At 59.2% G+C, this 22594-nt stretch overlaps 1 protein-coding gene across 1 annotated transcript in view; it reads right to left on the bottom strand.

Moving 5' to 3' along the window:
* Nucleotides 1-2796: 2796 nt before the first annotated feature.
* ABCA2 (ATP-binding cassette, sub-family A (ABC1), member 2) overlaps nucleotides 2797-22594 on the bottom strand; it is a 25739-nt gene continuing 5941 nt past the window's right edge. Inside the window, 42 exon segments of the mRNA XM_010007883.1 lie at nucleotides 2797-2832; nucleotides 3058-3264; nucleotides 3481-3618; nucleotides 3730-3832; nucleotides 4086-4178; nucleotides 4445-4548; nucleotides 4780-4914; nucleotides 5239-5380; nucleotides 5669-5847; nucleotides 5993-6110; nucleotides 6271-6403; nucleotides 7204-7327; nucleotides 7566-7713; nucleotides 7978-8093; nucleotides 8179-8353; nucleotides 8598-8658; nucleotides 9048-9159; nucleotides 9447-9552; nucleotides 9727-9940; nucleotides 10387-10715; nucleotides 11107-11209; nucleotides 11390-11602; nucleotides 12616-12825; nucleotides 13068-13188; nucleotides 13290-13474; nucleotides 13913-14095; nucleotides 14181-14377; nucleotides 14667-14879; nucleotides 15143-15323; nucleotides 15624-15788; nucleotides 16347-16551; nucleotides 17542-17692; nucleotides 17917-18107; nucleotides 18440-18554; nucleotides 19195-19297; nucleotides 19387-19560; nucleotides 19959-20055; nucleotides 20368-20535; nucleotides 20821-20949; nucleotides 21206-21365; nucleotides 21652-21983; nucleotides 22514-22576. Of these exon segments, the coding sequence (XP_010006185.1) occupies nucleotides 2797-2832; nucleotides 3058-3264; nucleotides 3481-3618; nucleotides 3730-3832; nucleotides 4086-4178; nucleotides 4445-4548; nucleotides 4780-4914; nucleotides 5239-5380; nucleotides 5669-5847; nucleotides 5993-6110; nucleotides 6271-6403; nucleotides 7204-7327; nucleotides 7566-7713; nucleotides 7978-8093; nucleotides 8179-8353; nucleotides 8598-8658; nucleotides 9048-9159; nucleotides 9447-9552; nucleotides 9727-9940; nucleotides 10387-10715; nucleotides 11107-11209; nucleotides 11390-11602; nucleotides 12616-12825; nucleotides 13068-13188; nucleotides 13290-13474; nucleotides 13913-14095; nucleotides 14181-14377; nucleotides 14667-14879; nucleotides 15143-15323; nucleotides 15624-15788; nucleotides 16347-16551; nucleotides 17542-17692; nucleotides 17917-18107; nucleotides 18440-18554; nucleotides 19195-19297; nucleotides 19387-19560; nucleotides 19959-20055; nucleotides 20368-20535; nucleotides 20821-20949; nucleotides 21206-21365; nucleotides 21652-21983; nucleotides 22514-22576 (6432 nt within the window).

The raw sequence follows: 22594 nt of genomic DNA, 5'->3' as shown, positions 1-22594 counted from the left end.
GGGGAGTCCCCCAACCCGGGGGGCAACCGTGGCTGCTGCCAGCCAAGGCCACTCACAGTATCCCCAGATCCTGCCTGCTCCCTGCAGAGCTTCATGCCCCCCCCCCAGCCCCACCACCAACCCAGAAAGGTGCCAAGGGCTGGGCACAGCCCCATGTTGTGTCCAGCACCCTTCAGCCACACTGGGCTCCTGCACCCAGCAGGGGCACCACAAACCCCCTCCTCATCCAGTACCCAGCCCAGTCCCTTCCCAGCCACCCAAGCCCTGGCACTCCTGTCCACAAGCTACCACACAGCCTCACTGGCTCCAGTTATTAATTTTTTATTTAAAACAATCATTATGTTCACATTTCATCCTTTGTTTTGCTTGCAATGTACAGGCTCTTCCAAGGCATCACCACCCGCAGGGGTGCCCCGTGCTGGGCCCTGTGTGGCACCGGCACTGTGCCCGCGGCTGGTGGCCAGGGACATGCAGAGGGAGGAGGCAGGAAGCAGGGCCAAACTCAACGAAGCAAAATAGTGTTAAGGCAGCAACCACCCCTGCCCCGGGGTGATGCCCTCCTGCTTCCACCCGGCTTGCCACCCAGGGGCTGTCCTCACGGGGGTTTTGTGTGGGCAACACTGTGCACCCGCCACAAAAGCCTTTTTTTTTTTTTTTTTTTTTTCCCTAATTCCACTGACCATCAAGACACAGGGACAGTGGCACAGCAGCAGGTGGGGACTGCTCTGCAGAGTAGGGGGCTCTTGTGCCCTCCCTGAGCTGCAAGGCATCGGGGTGGGGGAGGACCAAGCCCAGGCCAGAGCCCACCTTTGTGGGGCCCTGAGGGAGCCACTAGCAACGTGACAACTAGAAAGCCAAAGCTGCCACCATCTCCTCTCTCCCTGGTGGCAAAGGGCTCACCCCAAGGTAGCTCGTCCCCCATTGTCCACCCAGGAAGACAAAGAGTGCCCAGCAAGGGAGCATCCCAGGTAGGGGCTGCCTACCTGTGCCATCCACTCCACCCCAGGGCCTGCCAGTTTCCAGTATACTATTAAAAAAAATATGTTCTGAAAAAATCAGAAAATAGAGCTTTTCTCCCCGTGTTTCCCCTATTGAAAATATAGTATATTGCATCACAAACTATAGCAGGTGGCATACACAACTGGCCAGACGAAGGGGCACAGGGACAGTGAAGGGTCAGATGCCACCTGTGTCTGCTTCTGCTCTGGTGCCCTACCCATCTCCCCCTGCAGTGCTGCCCACAGCAGTGAGCCAGGGGACCTGGTGTTCGGAGCCAGCTCGGGGCCTCCAACTGATCCCATGCCAGGGAGGCTGAAGAGGCAATAGGGACAGACACAGGCAGCTTGGCCCTGAGTGCTCCCCAGGGAAGGAGGACTGTGCACAGCCACCCCAGGTTGCTGAAAGAACATGGGGCACCCATAGTGGGGGGGAGATAGTGGAGGTCAACATCAGAGGCCCTGCCACCACCCCGTCTCCTGGCATGGCTGCAGGGGGCTGAACAGCTGGGGGTGCTGCTGGGCTGTGCGTGCTGGGCATGGCCCCTGTGGGTGATGAGGCAGCAGGACCCTCTGCAGAAAGGAGGGACACTGCTGGTCGAGAGGGTGCTCGCTGCTGGCTCTGCTGACACCGACAGCCCCACCACCACCACAGTCCATCCTTCTCCACCATCCCAGGCACTTCTGCCAGACTGCACTGGCACTCAGCTGGGCTGTCATGACCTCGTACCTCGAGGCCACTCCCAATTTCAGAAGCCATCCTGGTGGGTGCAGCAACCCTTCTCCCAGTACCACCAGTGATCCAATAGTAAGAAACCAGTGCAAGTGGCTCCATTACAGGGCCAGACACTGAGCAATGGGTGCTGGGGCAAAAGAAGGGGGACACAGCACAAAGGTGGCACAGCAGCAGTGGTGCCCTGCGGAGGGCAAGTGGGCAGTAAGGGCAGACAGGAGGCAGGATGAGGTGCTCTGGGAGGAGGGATGTGGCTGGGGGCAGAGGGAAGAAACAGCTGGTGCCAGCGTGTGAAATACCCTGTGAAATGCCCCCTGCCCCCACCCATGCCCCTCTGCTGGGGCCCCACTGCCTGGCCCCAGGTGGTAGAACCAGGTCAGCTGGACTGCTGGGCTGGCAGCAACATGGGCAGGCAGGATGCACCAGTGGGGCAGTGGCCACATCTTGGGCAGACCGGAGGTCACCAGTGACATCCTTTGGGTCACAGGAGACAATTGTGGGTGAAGCACCAGGGCTCCTGCCCCTGCGGCGCTGGACCCTGAATCCCCCCAGTGCCAAGGGCAAGCACCAAGCCGGGGGATGGGAACAAGGCAAAGCAATCGTCCTTCCTCCCACCCTGCCAGGGCCAGGCCTGGGATGCTGATGATGCCAGGGGAAAACGGGGCATCCTCACAGCAAGGGGTCTCCGAGGTGGGTGCAACATGAGCGTCCAGATGAAGGCACCACTCACAGGCCTCGTCTGCACCACAAAGCGTGTGGGGCCGGCAGTGCTGGTGCCAGGCAGTGTCCTTCTCTTCGCAGTCTCTGTCTGCTGGCACACACTGGCTGGGCGAACTGGCTGAAGACAGTGGCCCCCAGCAGCACACAGGGACAATGCCCTGGGGCTGAAGGGGACAAAGGCCACACAGCAGGTGGTGGCTCGCAGGATCCAGCCAGGCTGGTGCCACATCCGCCGTGTCCTCCCTGGCTTGTGTCTCTGGCCGCGGCAGCTCCGCTCAACGGGGCAAAGGGAGGGGAGAAAGGGTTCGGTGGCATCAGAGCCAAGGGACGTGGCTGCCTCCAGGGGTCTCAGCACAGCGTGTCTGTGTTGAACGAGAGCTGAGCCTGTGGGCACAGACAGGCAGGGCTCAGGGGGGGCTGCCCACTCTGCCCAGCGCTGCTGGGGTCACGATCTGGGTTGGGGCCATGATCCCCCCTCCTAGAGAGCCCTCTTGGGTCCATCCCTGGCTTCACTGTGTCCCCTTCCTGGTGCCACAACACCCAGACCTGGTGTTTGTGGCAGAGACACAGCTGGGACCAGTCACACCCAGGTCTGGGACAACCCCTCACCCTCTCCTCCTCAAAGCTGATGAGGCCTTCGTCATCTGTCTCCAGGTCCTCCTGCTCCTCCACCACCAGGGCCCGTAGCTCGGTGGGGGCAGCGCGGGGGCGCAGCAAGTTCAGCACCTGCTCCAGGGGTGACTGCAGGGTGCAGCTGGGGCTCGTCTCCTGCTGCTCCAGGTTGTCACTTTGCTTCTTGGCAAAATTCACAAACACCTGGGGAAAAAGGGGAAAAGGGCTATGAGGAACGCCTGTGAGCACCTACCCCCTCCCACATAGCACTGGACACAGCCCCAGCACAGGTCTTGTGGCTGCCACCATGCCCCATACCTTGCTCCACCTCCCATCCTACAAGTGGTTTCTGCTAGGCACTTTGGCACAGCCACCCTCCCAGAGACAAGCACCCATCTGCCCAGGCCATCCCCAACTCACGTTGTCCAATGTGGTCTGGCTGACAGAGTAGTCTTCGATGCCCAGGACATCCACCACCTGCTCCATCTTGCTGAACACCTGTGCCAGTGAGATCTGGTCCGACTTCAGCTGGTACTGGACCTTGGTGTGGTGCCGCTCCTGCAGGGGACAGAGGTGACACCCAAGCCCTTGCTCCCAGACCCCGTCATATCACCCACAGAGCTGCCCCTTGGGGGAAGAGAGGGCTGGCAGAGGTGGCAGGGAGCTCACCTTGAGGACGGCCTCGGGAAAGTTGCGGTTGAAGAACCTCACCACCTCCTTGACATTGAGGCTGGATTTGGTGCGCACTGTGATCATGTAGCCATCTCCAAACCTGTGCAGGGACAAGGGATCCTGTGAAGACCTGCACCCCTGCAGGGAAGGGCTGACCCCACAAAAGGGGACAATGCTCTCCAGCAGTGCCTGCACCCACCAGGACCATGCCAGGATGACTGAGCAAGCCTGTCCCCTGCCCACCCTTCAAAGCAGCACCCACACATCTCACCATGGGTGCCACACTGTGCAGGCCTGGCTCCCTCCCACCCTGCAGTGCACACAGGGTGCTGGACCTCCCACCAGGCTCTGACCTGTTTTTCAGGTGCTGGATGCTGCCAAGACACTTGAGCCGCCCGTTCACCATGATGGCCAGGCGAGTGCAGAGCGCCTCACACTCCTCCATGCTGGGGAGACAGGGCAGATTCAGGAGTGGGGACAGTGATATGGGCCACAGATGGGGCAGGTAGGCAGCTGAGCTTCCCAGGCCATCACCTGGGTGCTGTGGCCCAACCATCAGGGATGGGAGATGGCAAAACCAGGTGTCCAGGGTTCCCTCTGCTCCCTGTGCCCCTGTCCAATGCCCTCCCCAGGAGCACAGAGCCCCCTCCCACCCCTGCAACACCCCAGGTGTCCAGAGGCATTGTGGGGGCAGCCAGAAGACCTCTCAGACCTGTGGGATGTGAGCACCACAGAGCGACCCGTTTTGATGACATCTAGGATGAGGTTCCAGAGGAAGCGCCGTGCCTTGGGGTCCATCCCTGTGGTGGGCTCATCCTGCAGGACAGACAGCACCTTTAGACATGCCAGCCTCCAGAAGGACCCTGCCACCCCCTTCCTGTCCTGAGCCTGGCTCAGGACACCGTCCCACACCCCAGGATACTCGTAACAGAGCTGGGGGCAGGCAGCCCCCACCCAGGGTCATTTCTCCACCCTAGCCTGGTGCCAGCCCCAGAAACACGGAGGGTGGGAGGACCCAAGGCAGGGTGCTTGGAGCCCGGGACACACCAGGAAGATGAAAGCCGGGTATCCAATCAGTGCAATGGCTGTGGACAACTTCCTCTTGTTGCCTCCACTATAAGTGCTGGCAGGCTTGTCAGCATACTTGGTCAGCTCCAGCTTCTTCAGTGCCCACTTCACAACCTGCAAGCATGGGGGGCTGTTGTCACCCTGCCAAAGCCACAGGGCTGGCAGGGCTGGCAGTGGGCAAGCAGCTGGGCTCTGTAGCACAGGCCAGCTGCCCCAGGGATGACAAGCCATGTGCCGGACAGGAGAGCCCCACAGCAGCCCCTGGCACAGCCCCGAGGATCAGCAGGGGCCTGTGAGAGCATGAGCTGGGTCCCTGCACCCCACGTGAGTGCTGCACCAGGGTGGCACTGTTGTGGGCCACAGCACCAGCTCAGTCCCCACTGGTGCCCAGTGACAACTGTTGCCTCCAGCACTGGCAATGTCCCCCCAGAGCCCTACCCGCTCCTCATCCTTCCAGGGGATGCCACGCAGGCGGGTGTAGAGCTCCAGGTGCTCCTGGGCTGTCAGCTCATCGAAGAGTGCATCGAACTGGGGGCAGTAGCCCAAGCTCTGCTGGACCTGCAGGAGCTCCTTCAGGATGCTGCAGGAGAAGACAGAGAGGCCATGGGGAGAAGGAATCACTTTTCAGGAGCCCCCTGTTGCTCACCCCCCTACACGTGTCTTTATCCTACAGCAGCCTTGGCCAAGAGCCAGAATCACTTGCCCTCTGCCCAGATGACAGTCAGCCCAGGACACAGGGCTGCAGAGTCCCACGGAGTCACATGGGCAGACTCATGCTGCTTCCTCCTGGGAGACCCCCAAGCAGACCCTGTCCCATCCCCAGGACAGTGGGCAATCCCCACCTCCTGCCCAGCCCATGCCCCCCAACCTGTGCCCGTTAACGAAGGCCTCCCCGCCCGTGGTGCTCTCGTCCCCCGTCAGCATCTTGAAGGTGGTCGTCTTGCCCGCACCGTTGACACCCAGCAGCCCGAAGCACTCCCCGGGCCGCACACCCACGCACAGTCGGTCCACAGCCAGGATGCGCCCGATCTTGCGGGACTTGTACACCTGGTGGGGCAGGGGACGGGGGCCTCAGCCTGCTGAGAGGCACCCAGACCCCCAACCCCATCCTGCACCCCTTGGACAGGATAGCTCCAAGGTGGCTTCTTGCAGCCCTGGAGCATGCCCTGCCACTGCTGTCCTGCTGCTGCACCTTGGTGAGGTTTTCAATCTTCAGCATATCATTGTCGGCATCGCCACGCAGGACACGGTGACGCTCGTTGGCCACATCAATGTCATCCTCAATGGGTTTGGTGGAGACAGGCAGCAGCCTGTGGGAGGGGGCAGGGGACAGGGTGGGGATGCCAGCAGGGGCAGCTCTTCAGCTCACTCCCGCTGGAGGGGAAGGCCTCAGCTAAGGGGCCTGGACAGTCAAGCTGTTCCCCACAGCCAGCCCCCGCCAGCCTGCCCCCTGGTCTCCACCATACTCACTGGGGTTTCTGGAAGAAGTTGTACTGGCACATGATGGTGATGAAGAAGCCAACAAAGCCTTCAATTGTCATGGCAACGAGTCCCCGCGTCACGATGTCCCATTCAAAGGGCGATTTCATTTTATCGAACTGCCCTGAGCGGGAGGAAGAGGAGAGAGCAGGTGGAGACACTTTCCCATGGGGACAATCTGGTTGTATGTCTTGAGCTGGCCCATAACAATGACGCTGTCCTGCTCCTGGGTCCCCTCCCATGTCACAACTACCTGGGTTGGTCACAACAAGGCTGTCCACTCCCAGCACACGTGCTGTTGAAGCATCTTGCAACTTTTCAACCTCAGTAGGATGAATTTACCCAATGGAGAGTGGGTATTGGGTGGATTTGTCAGATCCTGCCCCAAAATTGCCCCTCATGATGCCAGCAGCACTTGCTTGAGAAGCAGAGAGCAGCAAGAGCTTTTGAGGCCAAGCTAGAGATGCAAGTTGCAAAAGGCTCATTTTTGGCTGGGCAATGCAGCCCTGAAAGAGACCATGCCTGGAAGGGAAGAACCCTTGCAGTGCCCATCCCACTTATGGCAGCACAGCTCCACCATGGCCCACCACAGCCCCACCATTGTTCCACTACAGCCCCACTGGAATCCCACAGTGTGCCACAGCAGCAGGAACACACAACTCTGCCAGGCCTCACAACCTCCTCTCCCTGTGGAGTCGCTATTTGGCATTGGTCCAAATAAACATGTTCAGTGTCACCAGCCCCATGCCACAGCTCCCCATCAGCCTCATCTCTTCCTGCATCCCAGTCAAGTTCACATTGCCTGGCTTTTTACTCCAACTTGCTGTGGGCCTCAGGAAGCCCCAAAGAGCAGATGGAAAGGATGTGCCAGCACCGTGGTCTCCCCTAGCCCCATATACCCTGGAGCAAGAGGAGAGGCCATACCAATCTTGGCGTAGTACTCATTGATGTATTCATTGTAGGCCATCTCCATCAAGCCATGACCCAGGTTGTAGTTAGGGAATACAAGGAAGCAGCTCTTCAGGTAGCTGTTCACCAACTTCAGATCCTGTGGGGATGGGCAAGGGGGATACAACAATCACAAAAACCCCTGATGACTGTGAGTGTGTGGTAGGATCAGGATCCCCAACAAGATACAGCATGGTCAGGTCTCATAGCTGATCCTGCTGGAAGCAGGACTATGCAGCAGAGACCTCCTGAGGTCCCTCCCAGACCTGAGCTGTCCCACGATCCAATGGCAGCTTCTCCCTTTGTGGTGGCCCCAGTCAGAGCTGTGAATCCCATACCTTGTCATGCTCAAACAGCTGCAGCAGAAACGTGGCAACAGTGGCCGTGATGCCAATGAAGAGGTTGATGACGATGAGGAAGACATAGGCAGAGCTGGGCACCTCAAACCAGAAGGAGGCAGGGTACATGATGGGGGTGATGGACCAGCTGGGGAGGCAAGTGGCAGGAGGGCACGTCAGCGTGGCAGGAGGAACTGGGCAGCACCAACTGTCAAGTCTTGGCATCGCCCACCTCCCAGCCCCGTCCTCCCCAGGCTCCTCCCCAGCCCTTGCAGCCCACCAGCTATAGGAGCTGCAGACCATCAGCCAGGTGGACAGCCCCGAAGCCAGATCCTGCCTGAACAGCCGCAGTGCAGACAGGGCACTGGAGGGACCCACCAGTGCACCCTGACCACCCCCCTGAGCCACATACCCGTAGAGAAGGAAGAGGGAGAGGACGGCAGGGAAGTTGGTGGGAGAGGTGTACGCTGGGAGGTCGAACACAAACAGGATGATGATGCAGCATGTGGCCGGCACCAGATAGTTCAGCTGGAGAAGACAGAAACTTCTGTGGCTGCCCACCCACCCGCCTGGCCCTGGGGGCTCAGCTAATGGGGCCATGTGCCCTGCTCACCATGTCCCACACGTAGTTGGCCAACCAGTAGATGACAGGGTCGCAACCACTCACAAACTGCAGATGTTTGGCCTTGGTGGCCTTTTCAGCCACTAGGAACACCACAAAGCTAGCTGGCACGAAGGACATGGCCACAATGATGAAGATAGCAATCACCACATCTGTGCCCTGCAGACTGCATGGAGAGCAAGGAGAGCAGGGATCCCATCACCCTCAGCTGCCCAGGGAAAGGCCACCTGTCCTGGCATGGGACAGTTACTGTGCACAGGGCAGGGGTCAGGGACCCCACATCACAGCCACCCAGTCGTGCCCCACAGCCTGCACAGCAGAAGCCTCAGCACTGCTCAGTAAACTGTGGTGAGGAGCTCCCTCCCCTCCGTGGGATGGCCACCCTCCCCAGACCCACTCCCTGGACCTACAGATAATCCAGGGACAGGCTGGCACTCGTCTTGTTCATGGGGTGGTTGGTGACCGTGATGCCTGCAGAAAGGCCCAAGAAGAAACATAGGAGCTTGAAAACTGGCTCAGGACAGAAAACACTGTCCCCAGCCAGCCTGGTCCTGGCTCTGAGGAGGATGGGCTTCCTCCCTGTCTGAAGCAACCAAGCACCTCACAGCCAAGCCCTCCCTCACCAGCTGGCAGGGAGCACTCTCAGACAAGTCCAGGAGCCAGCAGGCAGCACCTTGGGAAGTTTTGCCCCAGCCCAGACCCTAAGCCCAGACCCTAAGCCCAGACCACATGGTGTGTGACCCCCCTGGGCACCAGCCTGCTTGGTTCAAGGGGGAACACTGTGCTTCACAGTCTATTTGGACCATGCACTAAAGCTGTCCCTGATGTGCTTCTGCTCTTAGACATCTCCAGGTCCTCACCATAGGCAGCAGGGTTGCCTTTGCTCTTGGGCAAGTTGGCTCGCAGGATGGCATTGTTGAGAGCGTTGAGGTAGGTGGGCATGCTGTGATAGCCCTTGTTGTTGTAGAAGACCTGGAAGAGCAGAGAAGACTGGTGGGAGGTGGTAAGAGAGCTGGGCCCATGCCAGATGTACTGGGAGGGATGGGGCAGTCACAGGGCTCTGCTCACAGCCGTGGGAGGGCAAGTCACTGCTGACCATGCCAAGCCAGACCTGCTGAGGTGGAGTGGGAACTCCACCAGAACTGCTGCAGGGGGCAAAAGGTCTCCCTTGTGCGAGCAGTGCTGCCTGACCCCTCCTCCCCAGCGCTGCCACTGCCATTGCTGTGCCCCCGACCCGCTTTCCGCGCACCCAGCCCCACCTGGGCTGCCCTTCGCACCGCGATCTTGCGCACAGTGGCTGGAGCCTTGGCCCCGAAGGAGGCTGGGATGGATTTCTGGACATTGCCGAAGGTGAGCGCCCCATACCTGTGGGACAAGGCATCATCAAGAACCTGTGACCACTGTCCCCCACCTCCAGGAGCAGAGCCCTGCTCCAGCATACTCCTGGCTCCTGCCAGCGCCCAGGACCAGTGTCAAGTCCCTGGTCCCCCAGCCCTGCTTGGCAGCACAGGGCAGACCCTCCCAGCCTCCCCTTCTTGCCTGTGCAGCCGGAAACGGTCTGAGGTGTAGAGCAGATACTCAGAGACGTTGCGCCCTGTGATGTCTGCCAAGATGTCCCCTGTCACCACCTTCATCTGCGGAGGGTGGCCCCCCACACCACTGGGGCAGGAGAAGCCAGTCCCCTGCATGGAGCATGTGCACCTGATGGGCTCGTGGACGATGCGGGGCAGGGAAGGGGCCGAGGTGACGGTCTCTGAGGAGCAGAGAGGGCAGCTCACAGCCAGGCCCCTGCCTGCCCCGGGGCCTGTGACAACATGCGGGTGGGAGGGCTCAGGCAGAGAGGGCGCACCCAGCCCCACTGGTGGGAGCTCCTGCTGGGCCAGAGTCTGGCTGCAAGAGGATTTTTGTGTCTTAAGTGACCAAGAGGGATGAAGAGATGATTGTTGGGAAAAACTGGAGGACAGAAACAATTCAGAGAGAGGGTATGGGGACTGTGGCCAGTAAGGTGACACAAGGCTAGCCACAGGGCCAGAGATGGCCATGAGCCAGAAGTTCAGTCATGCAATGCTCTGCTGTGGCCGGGCCAACTGAGACACCTCCAGGGGTCCCTGGAGCTGCTGCTGCAGGGAGGTCTATCATCTTCCTCCTGGAGATAAACCCCAGACCTGGGCAGACGCAGGCACTAAGCGCAGGTGATACCTTTGATGGAGGAGGAGAAGGCTGTAGAGTTCCACGCACGAAGCAGGTCCTCATCCACCGAAACAGGGTAGTCAGAGGGGGCTGGGGATGGAGGCGGTGGCACAAAGTTGGAGAGTGGCAGGCCCTGGGTGAAGGAGTCAATGCACATGGCATCGAAGTACTTGGCCGCAAGCATCTTGGACTCATTGCTGTTGAGGTTGAGGGTCTGCATGGGTTGGTCCAGTGTGTTGTTGAAGGCTGTCTTGAGCACACAGGTGGCCCCAACACCAGAGGGCAGGTGGAAGGTGTTCACCAGCTGCTGGGGGCTTGCGTCAGGAGACAGCCTGATACTGCGGGGAGAGGACCAGCTGAGCAGGAGCAAGGAGCAGAGACATGGGTCTCACCACCTTGGCCATCTTCTGCTGGGACCTCCCCAAGAGTCTTGGCACATATTGTAGCTGAATGGATATACACAACCCAAGCCTGGCATAAGCCAAGCGTGGCTGATGGCAGACAGTGCCAGGGCTGGTACCTCTCCCAGAGACACTCTGTGGAGGATGGAGGCTGCTTTCTGCAAGGGGACATGACACTGGCCAGGCTCAGCTCCAAGCCAGAGTCAGCCCTGGCACCAGCCCTGCTGCAGGCTGCCCTCCCTGCTGCCCCCCTCATGGTAGTCCCAGGGTTGGAAAGAGGGATGGGAGAGGCATGGGACACTGGTCACCAGCGAGCAGCAGCTCTCACCGGTACTCACGCCGCTCCTCGTTGGCGTAAGGAATGAAGTTGCCTTTGGGCTGGGTGTAGTTGTGGTACTGTGATGGTGAGAGGATGAGAGGCGGTAGGTCACCTGCAGGGGTAAGAACAGGAACCCAATGGCACTTGCAGCACTGCCATAAAGGCAGACTGGAGGAGAGCCCACAAGCCTTGTCTTCCTCCTCCCCCAGCCAGTGTCCCCACCGATCACAGTGGGGCAGGCAGGAAGGGCCACCAGTAGCCCCCAGCATGGGGGTGGGTGGCTCACACACACCTATTTCAGGCACAGAGAGTGCCACAGTCATGGCCACGCAGACAAAGAAGGCGGGCAGAAGGATCTGCGAGAAGAGGGCCTTGGTGTTGCGCTTGGCACAGTGGAAGCGCTTGACAATCAGCCCATGGAACTGGCGCAGCTTCAGCCACGAGCCCTCCAGTTTGAAGCTCCCTTGCCCAGCCAGGTCTTGGTCCTCTGCCTCCACTTCTTGCTCTGGAGGGAAGAAGGATGTCAGCTCCCCAGCATGGATACATCCAAGCCCCCTTTTGCCCCCAGGGAGCTGAGCCAGGCACCAAACCAGGCGCACCCACCCCGAGAGACAGTGTGACACCCAACCCTGATGGCCACCAAGCAGGAAGCAAGGCAGCTGGCTGGTGAGTTCCTCTTGGTCCAAAATGTGAAACACAGACAATGGTTTAAAAAAAATCAGCCTTTCTGGGAGAACCTCCCCATTTTCCCATCAGCTGTCCCAGCTGGTGAGGGGTCAGCACAGTCAGAGACAGGGGACAGGACATGGGTGGAGGCACCCAGAGAGGCAGTGGGTTCAGGGCTGGGGCTCAGGCTGCCTCCTGCCACCCAATCCACAATGTTCAGAGCTGCCCTAGCCAGGGAGGCAAGGCAGCACACCGTGGAACTAATCACAAGAACTGCTGGGATATGCCAAGAAAAGATTTGTGAGTAGAACAGCAGCCTCAGGGTGCCACCTGCATTCCATCCCCCAGCACCCAGCATGGAGAGCCCTAAGCCTAGGGTAGCGTCTGGGGGGGCTGAAGCCTCCAGCTGGAAGATGACACCATGCACAAGGGCCAAGAGAAGAAAACCCAACCAGACACCAGCGTGAGGAGCAAAGCGCATTAGTGGGGCAAGTCTGCAGGGTGGCGCCCAGGGGCCCCGTGAGAGGCAAAGGGCAGAGCTGGCACCAGCTGCACCCGCAGCCTCAAGGTCTCAGTGTGAGACACCCCCGCGCACACACAACCAGTTTGCGAGTGCAAACTGGTGGAAGTGCCTGTTCCCACCCTCCCACCTAGGCTGTGCTTCTCCAGGTGTATCAGTAGCCCCCCCCACAGGGTCTTGACCCAGCAGGCACAGTTCCCAACCCCTCCACATCCCAGCTGAGCACCTCCCCTGGCCCTGGAGGCACCAACCTTGCAGACTGATGTTATCAGGGTCCTGCCGGTTATCGAACAGGGGTGCATAATCCCCAAAGAATTCGGAATAAGCCCCACCTTCATCGCCCCGCACAGAGCCCACCGAGGAGCCCGAGCGCAGGGACGCCTGTGACTGCGTCAGCTTGGAACAGGTCACCAGGTTGCTGAGCTCCACCTCGGGCTTCTCCAGCACAGCTGCTTCAGCCAGGGGCTCCCCATTGGCCTCAGGCTTTGGGTCCAGCTCTGGGGCAGGTGGCTGCAGGGCGTCCTTCTTGGACTCCTTCATGTCTGTAAGGAGAAGGGGGGTTGCCACCAGGCCGTGAGACCCTTCATCGTGGTGTGGACAGATCTGGTCCACAAACCTAGAGCAGAGGCTGGCTGCCCTTGCCCAGGATGGGCTCCACTGGAGATTTGACCTCCTCTTGGGAGAGGAGACTCCTGCAGCCACGTGCAACGGAAGGAAAGCCACCAAGCCTGCACAAAGGCATACAGCCCCTCACCAGTACTGGGTGCCCCCCCACCTTCCGTACCCACGTCACTGTTCTCCAGCGACTGGTCCTCCTCAGACACCTTCAGGAAGACCTCCTCCAGCGTGGTGTCCATCAGCCCAAAACTGGTGAGGTTCAGCTCCTCCAGGCTCTGCTCCAAGTGCTGTGGAGGCAAACCAGTGTGTGAGGAGGCCAGGAGGTGCCTGCAGCACTGTGGACCCCCACAGCCCCCCACCTGCCAGCCCCATGAGCCCCCGCTGGTACCTGGAAGAGCCTCTCAAAGCAGCCCTTCTTGACAGCCTCACTAGGCAGTATGTAGGAGAGCTCGGTGTTGGTGTCTGAGATGAGGAGGCAAGAGGCCACGTACTTCTTGATGAAATGGGAGACACGAGGCTCGGAGCAGGGGCTGACAGAGGAGTGGGCTGGAGGGCTGTGTGGCTGACCCAGCTCTGCAGCAGAGGGACAGCACCAGGAAGTCACTTTTTACCCAGCTTCCCACCAGGACCCACCATTTCCACCTACAGCCCAGTGCCACGGGGGCTCCAACAGCTTCTATCATGAGGTGCTGGAGGCTTCCTGGCTGCCCTGCCTGGCCTAGAGATGGTGTTCTGCACCATGGCCATGCTGGACACGTCAGCAGGCAGCCCATGGGCTGGACAGAATCAGCGCCTGGAGACAAACATCACCACACAGGTCACTGAGATAGGAAAAATCAAGGCTGACAAATGCCACCTCCTATGCCCCTGCCCCATTCCCCTCCATGCTTCATGTGGCCTAAGGAGACTTGGTGTGGGACTACATGGGTGTTGATCTCTTTCCTTTCCCAGGCTGAAAAAGGGCTGGTCCCTTCTACTCCTCTAAATATGGGCTCCCACTGTGCCCCAGACCTGTGCCATTCCTGGTGTACGATTGCTTCTTCACCACTGTCAGCTTGTAGCCATCACCATAGGTGCTCTTGAGGAAGAGTGGAGAGCCACAGCACTTGAGCTTTCCGTGGGAGATGATGGCGATGCGATCACCCAGTAGATCAGCCTCATCCATGTGATGTGTGGAGAGCAGGATGGTCCTCCCTGGCAGTGGTACAGAGACTCATCAGAAAGGCCAGGGCCACTGCAGCCAGAAGAGCAATGCTGGGCTCTGCCCACCTCTGCTCACCCGGCTTGTACTTGAGAATGAGGTCCCAGATGGCTCTGCGTGCATATGGGTCCACACCAGCCGTGGGCTCATCCAAGATCACAGCCCGTGACCCACCCACAAAGGCAATGGCCACTGACAGCTTCCTCTTCATGCCCCCTGAGAGAGTCTGCACCAGGGAGTGGCGTTTGTTGGAGAGCTCCAGGTCCTCAATCATCCTGGGGACAGGAGAGAAGTACCAGGGATGCTGGGAGAGTCAAACTGGCACCTGGTGCTGGCAAGAAGCACATGAAGCCTCTTCCCCATGCCCCACCAGGACAGCCCAGCTCCAGCCACGCTACAGAAACATCTTCTGCTGCCTTCTACAGCCTGATACCCCAAGCTTTGGAAAACACTTGGTGAGGCTGCTCCAGAGGACACTTCTGCTACCAGATCACCCAACTTGGCTCAGCCAGCAGGAAGAAGACCTACCCATGAAAAGGAGAAAAAGAAACTGGAGGTGCCTACTTGTCCATCTCCTTGCGGATCTCCTCCTCTGCCATGCTCTTGAGCTGTGAATAGAACCAGAGGTGCTCCTCCACTGTCAGCCTGTCAAAGAGCACATTGTGCTGGGGACACATGCCAAGGTTCTTCCGGATCTTGTCCATCTCTGTCCGGATATCGTGGCCATAGATGGTAGCAGAGCCCGAGGTTGGAGGGAACAAGCCAGTGAGAATGGACCTGGATGGATGAAGAAAGGCAATATGAGGGACCTTGTGTTCCTCTATCTGGTCCTGATCCCAACCACCACCTCCAGGAGTATCTCCTGGGCCCGGGCAGAACAGTATCAGTACAGGGTCATCCACCCACTGGTTGTTCCTTCTGTGCCACCCCCATATCCACACTGCTGCCCTCTGGCTGCCACTGGGCCCTGCCAGGACATCGCAGAGCACGTCACCCAGCTGGCCAGGACACAGCTTCCATCCACCCCTACAGGCACTCACATGGTGGTGGTTTTGCCTGCACCGTTGTGCCCCAGGAAGGACACAACCTGGTTCTCATAGAGGTTGAGGCTCAGCTTGTTCAGTGCCAGCTTCTTGTCCGTCTTGTAGACCTTAGTGAGCTTGTCAATGCAGACGACCAAGGGGAGGTGGGTCGGTTCCTCCTCAATGCCCCGTGTTTCCTCTGCCGCAAGAGCAAGATGGTGAGGAGCCAGGGAGTGGCAGGGATGCCAAGCTTGGAGGGGGGCTCCCTGGGGGATGGACCTCCCCATCTCCACCCCACAGTGGCTGTGCTGGCTTGTGGCCCCTTCCCCTCTGCTTCTCATCAGCCTCATCCCTCCCACACCAAGGGCAGCAGCACCTGGCCCAGGATCCTGTCCCAACAAGGGTACAGGGGACACACAGGGGGCCCTGGCCACAGCAGGATTGTGGCAGAGCCAGGGCCAACCCCAGGCTGCCCTCCACTGCCCCTGTCTGCTCTCACCCAGCCTCCGGCTCTCCATGGCACAGGCCTGATCCTCCTCCATGATGCTGAGGCGAGTGGTGCGAGACCAGGGCCACGTCCACTCCCAGGTCTCCACCCGCCCGTTGCCCAGCCAGTAGGACTTCTGGAAGGGGAAGTACCAGGGCCGCGGCAGGCCGAACATGCCTGCAAGGACAACCCCTGGGGGGTCAGAACCAACCGTGCACCCATGTCCACACAGAGAACAGATTAGGGCTGATGCAGAGCTTGGTGTGGGTGTGGGCATGGAGATGGGCTGGGAGGTTTCTCCAGCTCGGGGTCATCACTGTGGGGTGGGGGCTGCAAGTGCCACAACCAGCTGGGCTCAGGGGCAATGCTGCTGGGCTGGGCAAAGAAGCCAAGTCCTTTGGGCTTTGGGTTGGGCCTGACTCATGCTTCAGTTTTACTGGGAAAGCAAAGGACACAGGTGAGACTCCAACCCATGCAGGCAATGAGTGGAACAGCACTCCAGCCATGGAAACTTGCTTTGCCACAGCTGGTCAGTGAACCGAGACATGCAACTGAGGATCTCCAAGGAACCTGCTGGTGTCACTAGTGGGTCAAGGCATGTGGGCAGGTGTCCCCCATAGGCACGTTGTGTCCAATGCCACCTCAGGGCCTAGCACCTCCAGGAACTGGCAGGTCTCCAGCAAGGAGGATCCCGTAAGATCAGAGATGGCCTCAAGCCCCACTTCCTGCACGTACCCGGGTGCACAGCCTCAATGTACCATGTGAGTACCCCGTACACCACCGCATCCACAATCAGCATCATCATGGACAACAGGAGGTTGAAGTCATCTCCTTCCACGGGTGACTGGCTGAAGGTGTGCCACTGGATGCCCACGCCGGCCACCTCATACAGTGCAAAGTACTTGGAGCCCAGCCCAAAGGCTGTGGTGGACATGAGGGACTGCAGAGAGGTGGAGGGAAGAGGATGTCAGCAGAAACCTGACATCTGGAGCTCTGGAGGAACAGGTTGTGGCAAATTCCTACCCAGTACTGCTGCACCCAGCCCTGTGGAGATTTTCCCTAACATGGGAGGCACCAAACCTTCTGGATATGCCTCCAAAGCCCCAGGGTTCATTCAGGCAGAGGTTTGCCCAGGGCTTGGTGACAGCTTGGTGGACTGTGTACTGGACATGGGATGCCTGGGGCAAACCTGGGGCCAAGCACCTCCCCAGCAGCTGCAGCTAACTCACCGCAATGCACTTCTCAAAGGCTGTGATCTTGTCATGTGCCACCTCCTCCCGGATGGCCACATACATGTAGGGCACGTAGCTGAGGAAGTAGATGATGCCGCCACAGGCAGAGGCCAGCTTGGCCTTCGAGTAGAGCACTGACACAAGGAAGCTGCAGGAAGGACAGTGTCACCTTGGATCCTACCCCACAAGAGCTCTTCTTGATTTTGGTGGCATTGAGGTGATAAATTGGCCCCTCAAATGAGCTGCTTGGGGGGGACTGCACCCCTCCACAAGCCCTTGCCTGCACAGCTCCCTGCACCCTCACTCCATGGAACAAGGACCCTGGTGCTGCTCATGTCCCTCCCACCTCACGGAGTGGAGCAGGAAACTCACCAGAACATGATGGTGGCCACTGCATAGATGGCAAGAAAGAGCCAGATGATGAGGACATCACTATGCATCAGGACCTTGCCGTACTTTAGGATGGCAGTGAGAGCTGTGACTGAGATGGAGAGCTGGACAAAACCGGTGATGAACCAAGCCACCCAATGCACCGCATTGTTCAAGCCCATCATCTTCATCACCTGCAAGACCAAAACAGCTGAGCAGAGCTGGCCCCTGCCCTGTGCTTCCCTGCTGCCTTGCCCGTTGGCTGGGAGAGCACTGGTCATCAGCAAACCTGGGGCCAAGCACCTCCCCAGCAGCTGCAGCTAACTCACCGCAATGCACTTCTCAAAGGCTGTGATCTTGTCATGTGCCACCTCCTCCCGGATGGCCACATACATGTAGGGCACGTAGCTGAGGAAGTAGATGATGCCGCCACAGGCAGAGGCCAGCTTGGCCTTCGAGTAGAGCACTGACACAAGGAAGCTGCAGGAAGGACAGTGTCACCTTGGATCCTACCCCACAAGAGCTCTTCTTGATTTTGGTGGCATTGAGGTGATAAATTGGCCCCTCAAATGAGCTGCTTGGGGGGGACTGCACCCCTCCACAAGCCCTTGCCTGCACAGCTCCCTGCACCCTCACTCCATGGAACAAGGACCCTGGTGCTGCTCATGTCCCTCCCACCTCACGGAGTGGAGCAGGAAACTCACCAGAACATGATGGTGGCCACTGCATAGATGGCAAGAAAGAGCCAGATGATGAGGACATCACTATGCATCAGGACCTTGCCGTACTTTAGGATGGCAGTGAGAGCTGTGACTGAGATGGAGAGCTGGACAAAACCGGTGATGAACCAAGCCACCCAATGCACCGCATTGTTCAAGCCCATCATCTTCATCACCTGCAAGACCAAAACAGCTGAGCAGGGCTGGCCCCTGCCCTGTGCTTCCCTGCTGCCTTGCCCGTTGGCTGGGAGAGCACTGGTCATCACCAAGGGGTTCCCAGGGCAGCTGGGAACGGGCAGACCATCACCCTGTGCCAGGGTATCCATGGGCTCAGCTCCCTCTGGTGCTGGGAACAATCGGCAGGACCAGCTCAGCCCAGGGGTGTGGGATCTGTGCCCCCTTCAGCTCATGCACCCCACTGACATGGGGAAGGTTCCCAGGGACACAGCACAGGACTTGGATCTCACAGATGCCACTCCTCCCCAGGGATCTCTCCCATCATCCCCACCTCCTTCAGGCGATGCTCCTTCTCTGTCACGATGTGTTGGATCATCATGGCCACAGAGTAGACCCAGGAGATGACCATGCACAGGGGCATCATGTGCTCAATGACGAAGAGGAAGCTGGTGGGGTAGAGGAAGGGAGGGGAGACCACCATAGACACCCATGGAGACCCTGGGCCACAGGGCAGCAGAGGGGCTCTCCCACCACCCAGGGACAATCAGCCCTCTGGTCCAGCAGCTGCACAGTGCCCTGAATAAGCTTCTCCAATGAGTACATAGGATAATCTGGTGTCCTGGCTGTCAGGTCCCAGCAGGAAGGCAGGGCAGCAGCCCTGGGCTCAGCACAGTACCCTACCAACCCTGCTGTAGATGGAGCCCTAACCATCCTCCTGCCGTGGAGGGATGGCAGCTCTGGCACTTCTCCAGATGCTTCCTCCAGACCATCACTGTGTTCAGTAGTCACCAACACCCCCATGTGCAATCCATTTATCACACTCATCTGGTTCTCCCCATGTCTTTCAGTCTCCAAGACACCCTGCAGCCAAGAGCACCTCACTTGAGCTGCAAACTGGGCACAAAATCCTTTCCCTGCTTGCCTGGCCTGGTGGTCCAAGGAACAGGGCTTAACTGCTTGCTCCTCAGTCCCAATGTCATCAATCTCTCAGACCCCCAAACTTGTATCCTTTTCCCAGCTGAGGTGTCCTGGCCTGCTAAGGGGAAGAGGAAAGTTCCTGCCCTTGCCCACATGGGTGTTACTCACTCGTCCCGGGTATAACACGGGTATGGGAACATCTGCACATAGTTGCCAGGCTCCACCACATCGTGGCCAACAAATGTGTTGATGAGGGCACGCTCCATCATGTCTGGGGAGGAGGAGGAGAAGCTAAGCTGAGCGGGCAGTGCAGGCAGGGGCCAAGGCCATGGGCAGCTGTGTCAGGGAGCTGGCACTCACCCTGGATCCAGACAAAGCCATACAAGAAGTAGAAGCGGCCGCCAGTGTTGGGGCCAGGCCGCCAGTAGGCCCGTCGGATCTCATTGGTCTTCTCTGTGAAGCTGGAGTTCTGCCGGATCTTGTACATGACATGGGGGGGCAGCGAGCCATCCTTGTTGGTCTGGAAGATGACACCTGAGGGCAGCAGGAGAGGCAGGGAGCATGATGGCACCATGGGAGATGGCCACACCAGCTGGCCTGCAGCGACCAGCGGGAATGTGGAGGGGTTCAGTGTGTTCCAGCCAAGGGCACCAGGTGGACTACCACAGATGAGGAGGGTGGGCATGGCCTTGGCAAGGGATGTGTGGGTATGTGGACAGCAGGCCGCAGTGGTGGGAGAGTTAGGACAATGGCAGAGCACTGTGCCCAGCAGGACTTGGCCAGGGACAGAGGACAGGAACTGTGAGATGACTTGGTCCACTCATCCACCCAGTGCATGCACCAAGAGAGCCACAGTCAGCGGCCCCAAGCACAGCTGTAGAAGGACACAGCTTCAGGGACCCCTGCAAAGGGGCTAGTTCCTGGGCACATACTGGCAAAGACCGTGACATTGTCCTGGTAGGCCTGGTTCAGCGTGTAGTTGACGATGCTCTCCTCATCTGGGAATCCTTTGAAGACATCCACACTGACCTAGTGGGAGGGGGAGGCTGGTGAGACCCCAGTGGTCCTGACAGATCTGGCAAGCAGATCATGCACACAGTGCAGCCTGTGCCACCCACAACCACCCCTGAGCCCCTGAACCCATCAGTGAACAGGGACCTCCACCACTGACGCATACCCAAAAGCCCCTGACACTGCAGAAGCCACTAAATACTCCAAAGCTCCTGTCCCATGGCCTCAAGGTCTGAGCAGATCTGACCCTTCCTCAGCCCTGCAGAACCCAGCTGTGGGCAGTGGGTGCTGCTCCACCACCCATGTTCCCAAATGCAGGCACAACCTCACCTTGGCCATGAAGTGGACCCAGCCACAGGCAGCATTGTCAATGGTGTCCAGCTGCTGGAGCAGGACACTGGCATTGGGCAGGGAGAAGCTGCCATTGAGGAAGCTGTGGAGAACATCGCTGTCTGACACATTCAGGATCTCTGGGTGCTTGTGGAGGTCAGCAGTGAACTGGGACAGGGAGGGAGACACAGAAGGGAGTACTTGGGGTACAGTCCTGCCTCTCAGCCCTCCATCCTCCCCATGAACACGGATGGGACCCAAGGCTCCTCCTGGGGACAGGGAAACAGCATCCACCCTGCACAGGGAACCAGCCTGGTCCTCGCAAGGGCAAGGTGGGCATCCAGGAGCACCTGAGAGCTTCACATGAAAGAAGCTACAAGCTGCCTGAGGGCAGGACACCCCCTTTTCATCCCCAGGGCAATGAAGCCCAGTTCAGTCCCCACCAGACTCTACCTGCTGGAGCCAGCGGATGCGCCTTTGCAGCCGGCCCTCCTCCAGGTAGGCACGGATCTCAGGGGAGATGTTCAGCCATGCCTTGGCATAGTGGGTGACATTGCCCACAAAGGCAAAGGTCTCGTTGGCCTGGGGAGGAGGAAGGTCACACAGTGGGAAAAGGCAGGGGTCCTGCTGCTCTCCTGATAGCTAGCAGCCATGGAGGTATCTGCCCACTGTTCAGCACTATGGCTACCCCAGCTGGGGTCAAGGCAGCTGCCTGCTCCTAGCATCACTGGCTGGCAGATGGACTCCTCCTCCCCACTCAGTCTTGGCCCTGGCTCCTCTGGAGCAAGAATGTCCTTTGGTGGGAGTGGAAGGAAAGGCATCCCAGAGGCACCCTCACCTTCAGGATGACCTTGTCCACTTCAGTGCCCACAGGCGCATATAGGATTTTGGGGTTGCTGGTCATCAGGTGCACAAGGAGGCCCAGGTTTCGCTGCTCCTTGCTGGTGAAGCCCAGAGAGCTCATGTTGCCCTGCTTCAGCGCCTCAGGCTCAATTGTCCTGCAAAGGGGGCTCAGGCTGCCAACTCCACCCCAGCCCCAGTGCCCCTGGCTGTGGGCAGCCCCACTCCTGCTCAGAAGAGCATTTCACACCAAACCCCATGCCAGCGCAGCGCTGCCCAGCACGACGAGCTTTCCCAACCCACAGCAGGACAACGTGGTGCAGCATCTGTCCTGCATCCTCCAGAGAGGGATGAGCTGGGCCCCTGACTGCTGGCAGTGGCTGGTGGGCTCTCCCACATCCCTGTCCCAAGCAGAATCCCACCCCTGTCCCCCAGGGCTCTTACCGGTTGTTGCCACAGAGGATGGGCTGCAGCCCAGCCCAGAGCTGCAGAAATGCTGAGAGCTGCCCCTGGGGGTTGTCGCCATGGGCCAGGCCTCCCACAGCAGCCTGCTCCTCTGCTGTGGTTTTGCCAGCTGTGGCATTGGCACCAGACCAGCCAGTGCTGTTGGCAGTGGGTGGCGGGGCCTTGCTGGCACAGGCTCCCTTGGGCAGCAGCTTGGCCAGCGCCGAGAGGATGTCCACATCACGGAGAACCTTCTCTATCTCCATCAGGTCCTCCAAGAGGGTGTGGAGGCGGTGCTGGGCGCCTGTGCTGTTCACTTCATCCAGCTTCAGCTGCAAGGATGAGCAAGCATGGGGCCCTGCTTGCCAGTGGGCGGTGACCAAGAGGGACCCTCTACCAAGCAGTGGTATGTCTGCCTTCTTGGTTAAGAGATTGAAGTTGTGCCCAGTTGGGCCCTGCACTCTTTGCCATGTAGGAGTGCAGGCAAATGCTGACAGAGTCTTGTTAGGGCACATGAGATGTCCCTCAGGCAGTAAAGGGTTGTCCTCTGTAACCACAAGGGACACTATCAGACTTGCAGGGGACAAGGAGTGTGACCTCAGAGCCAGTCTTGAGAAGCAGTGTCACCAGGGACATTGCCAGTACCAGGGAGTGAAGCCAGTGGGGACACACTGGAGAATGCTAGGGGCAGCCAGCCCTGTCCATTGGGCACTGTCTGAGCCAGGAGGGGGAATCACCTGGGGTCCTACCATGGGGCTGGGCAGGAGGTGCCCATGTAAGAGATGGCCAGGAGGGACTAGGCCATGTAACAGAGCCCCCCATCCCCACACAGACCCCCAGCACCTTCCAACCCCGCTCTCACCCTGCTGGTGATCTTGGGGGTGTCCATCTGGTCCTGCAGCACAGCAGCCAGCTGGCTGAAGCGCTGCCGGCGGGTGGTCCG

Source organism: Chaetura pelagica, unplaced genomic scaffold, assembly GCF_000747805.2.
Source record: "Chaetura pelagica isolate M959 unplaced genomic scaffold, ChaPel_1.0 scaffold252, whole genome shotgun sequence".
NCBI classification, from domain to species: domain Eukaryota; kingdom Metazoa; phylum Chordata; class Aves; order Apodiformes; family Apodidae; genus Chaetura; species Chaetura pelagica.
Note: the sequence above shows the minus strand (reverse complement) of the source record. Positions and strands in the feature narration are given on the sequence as shown.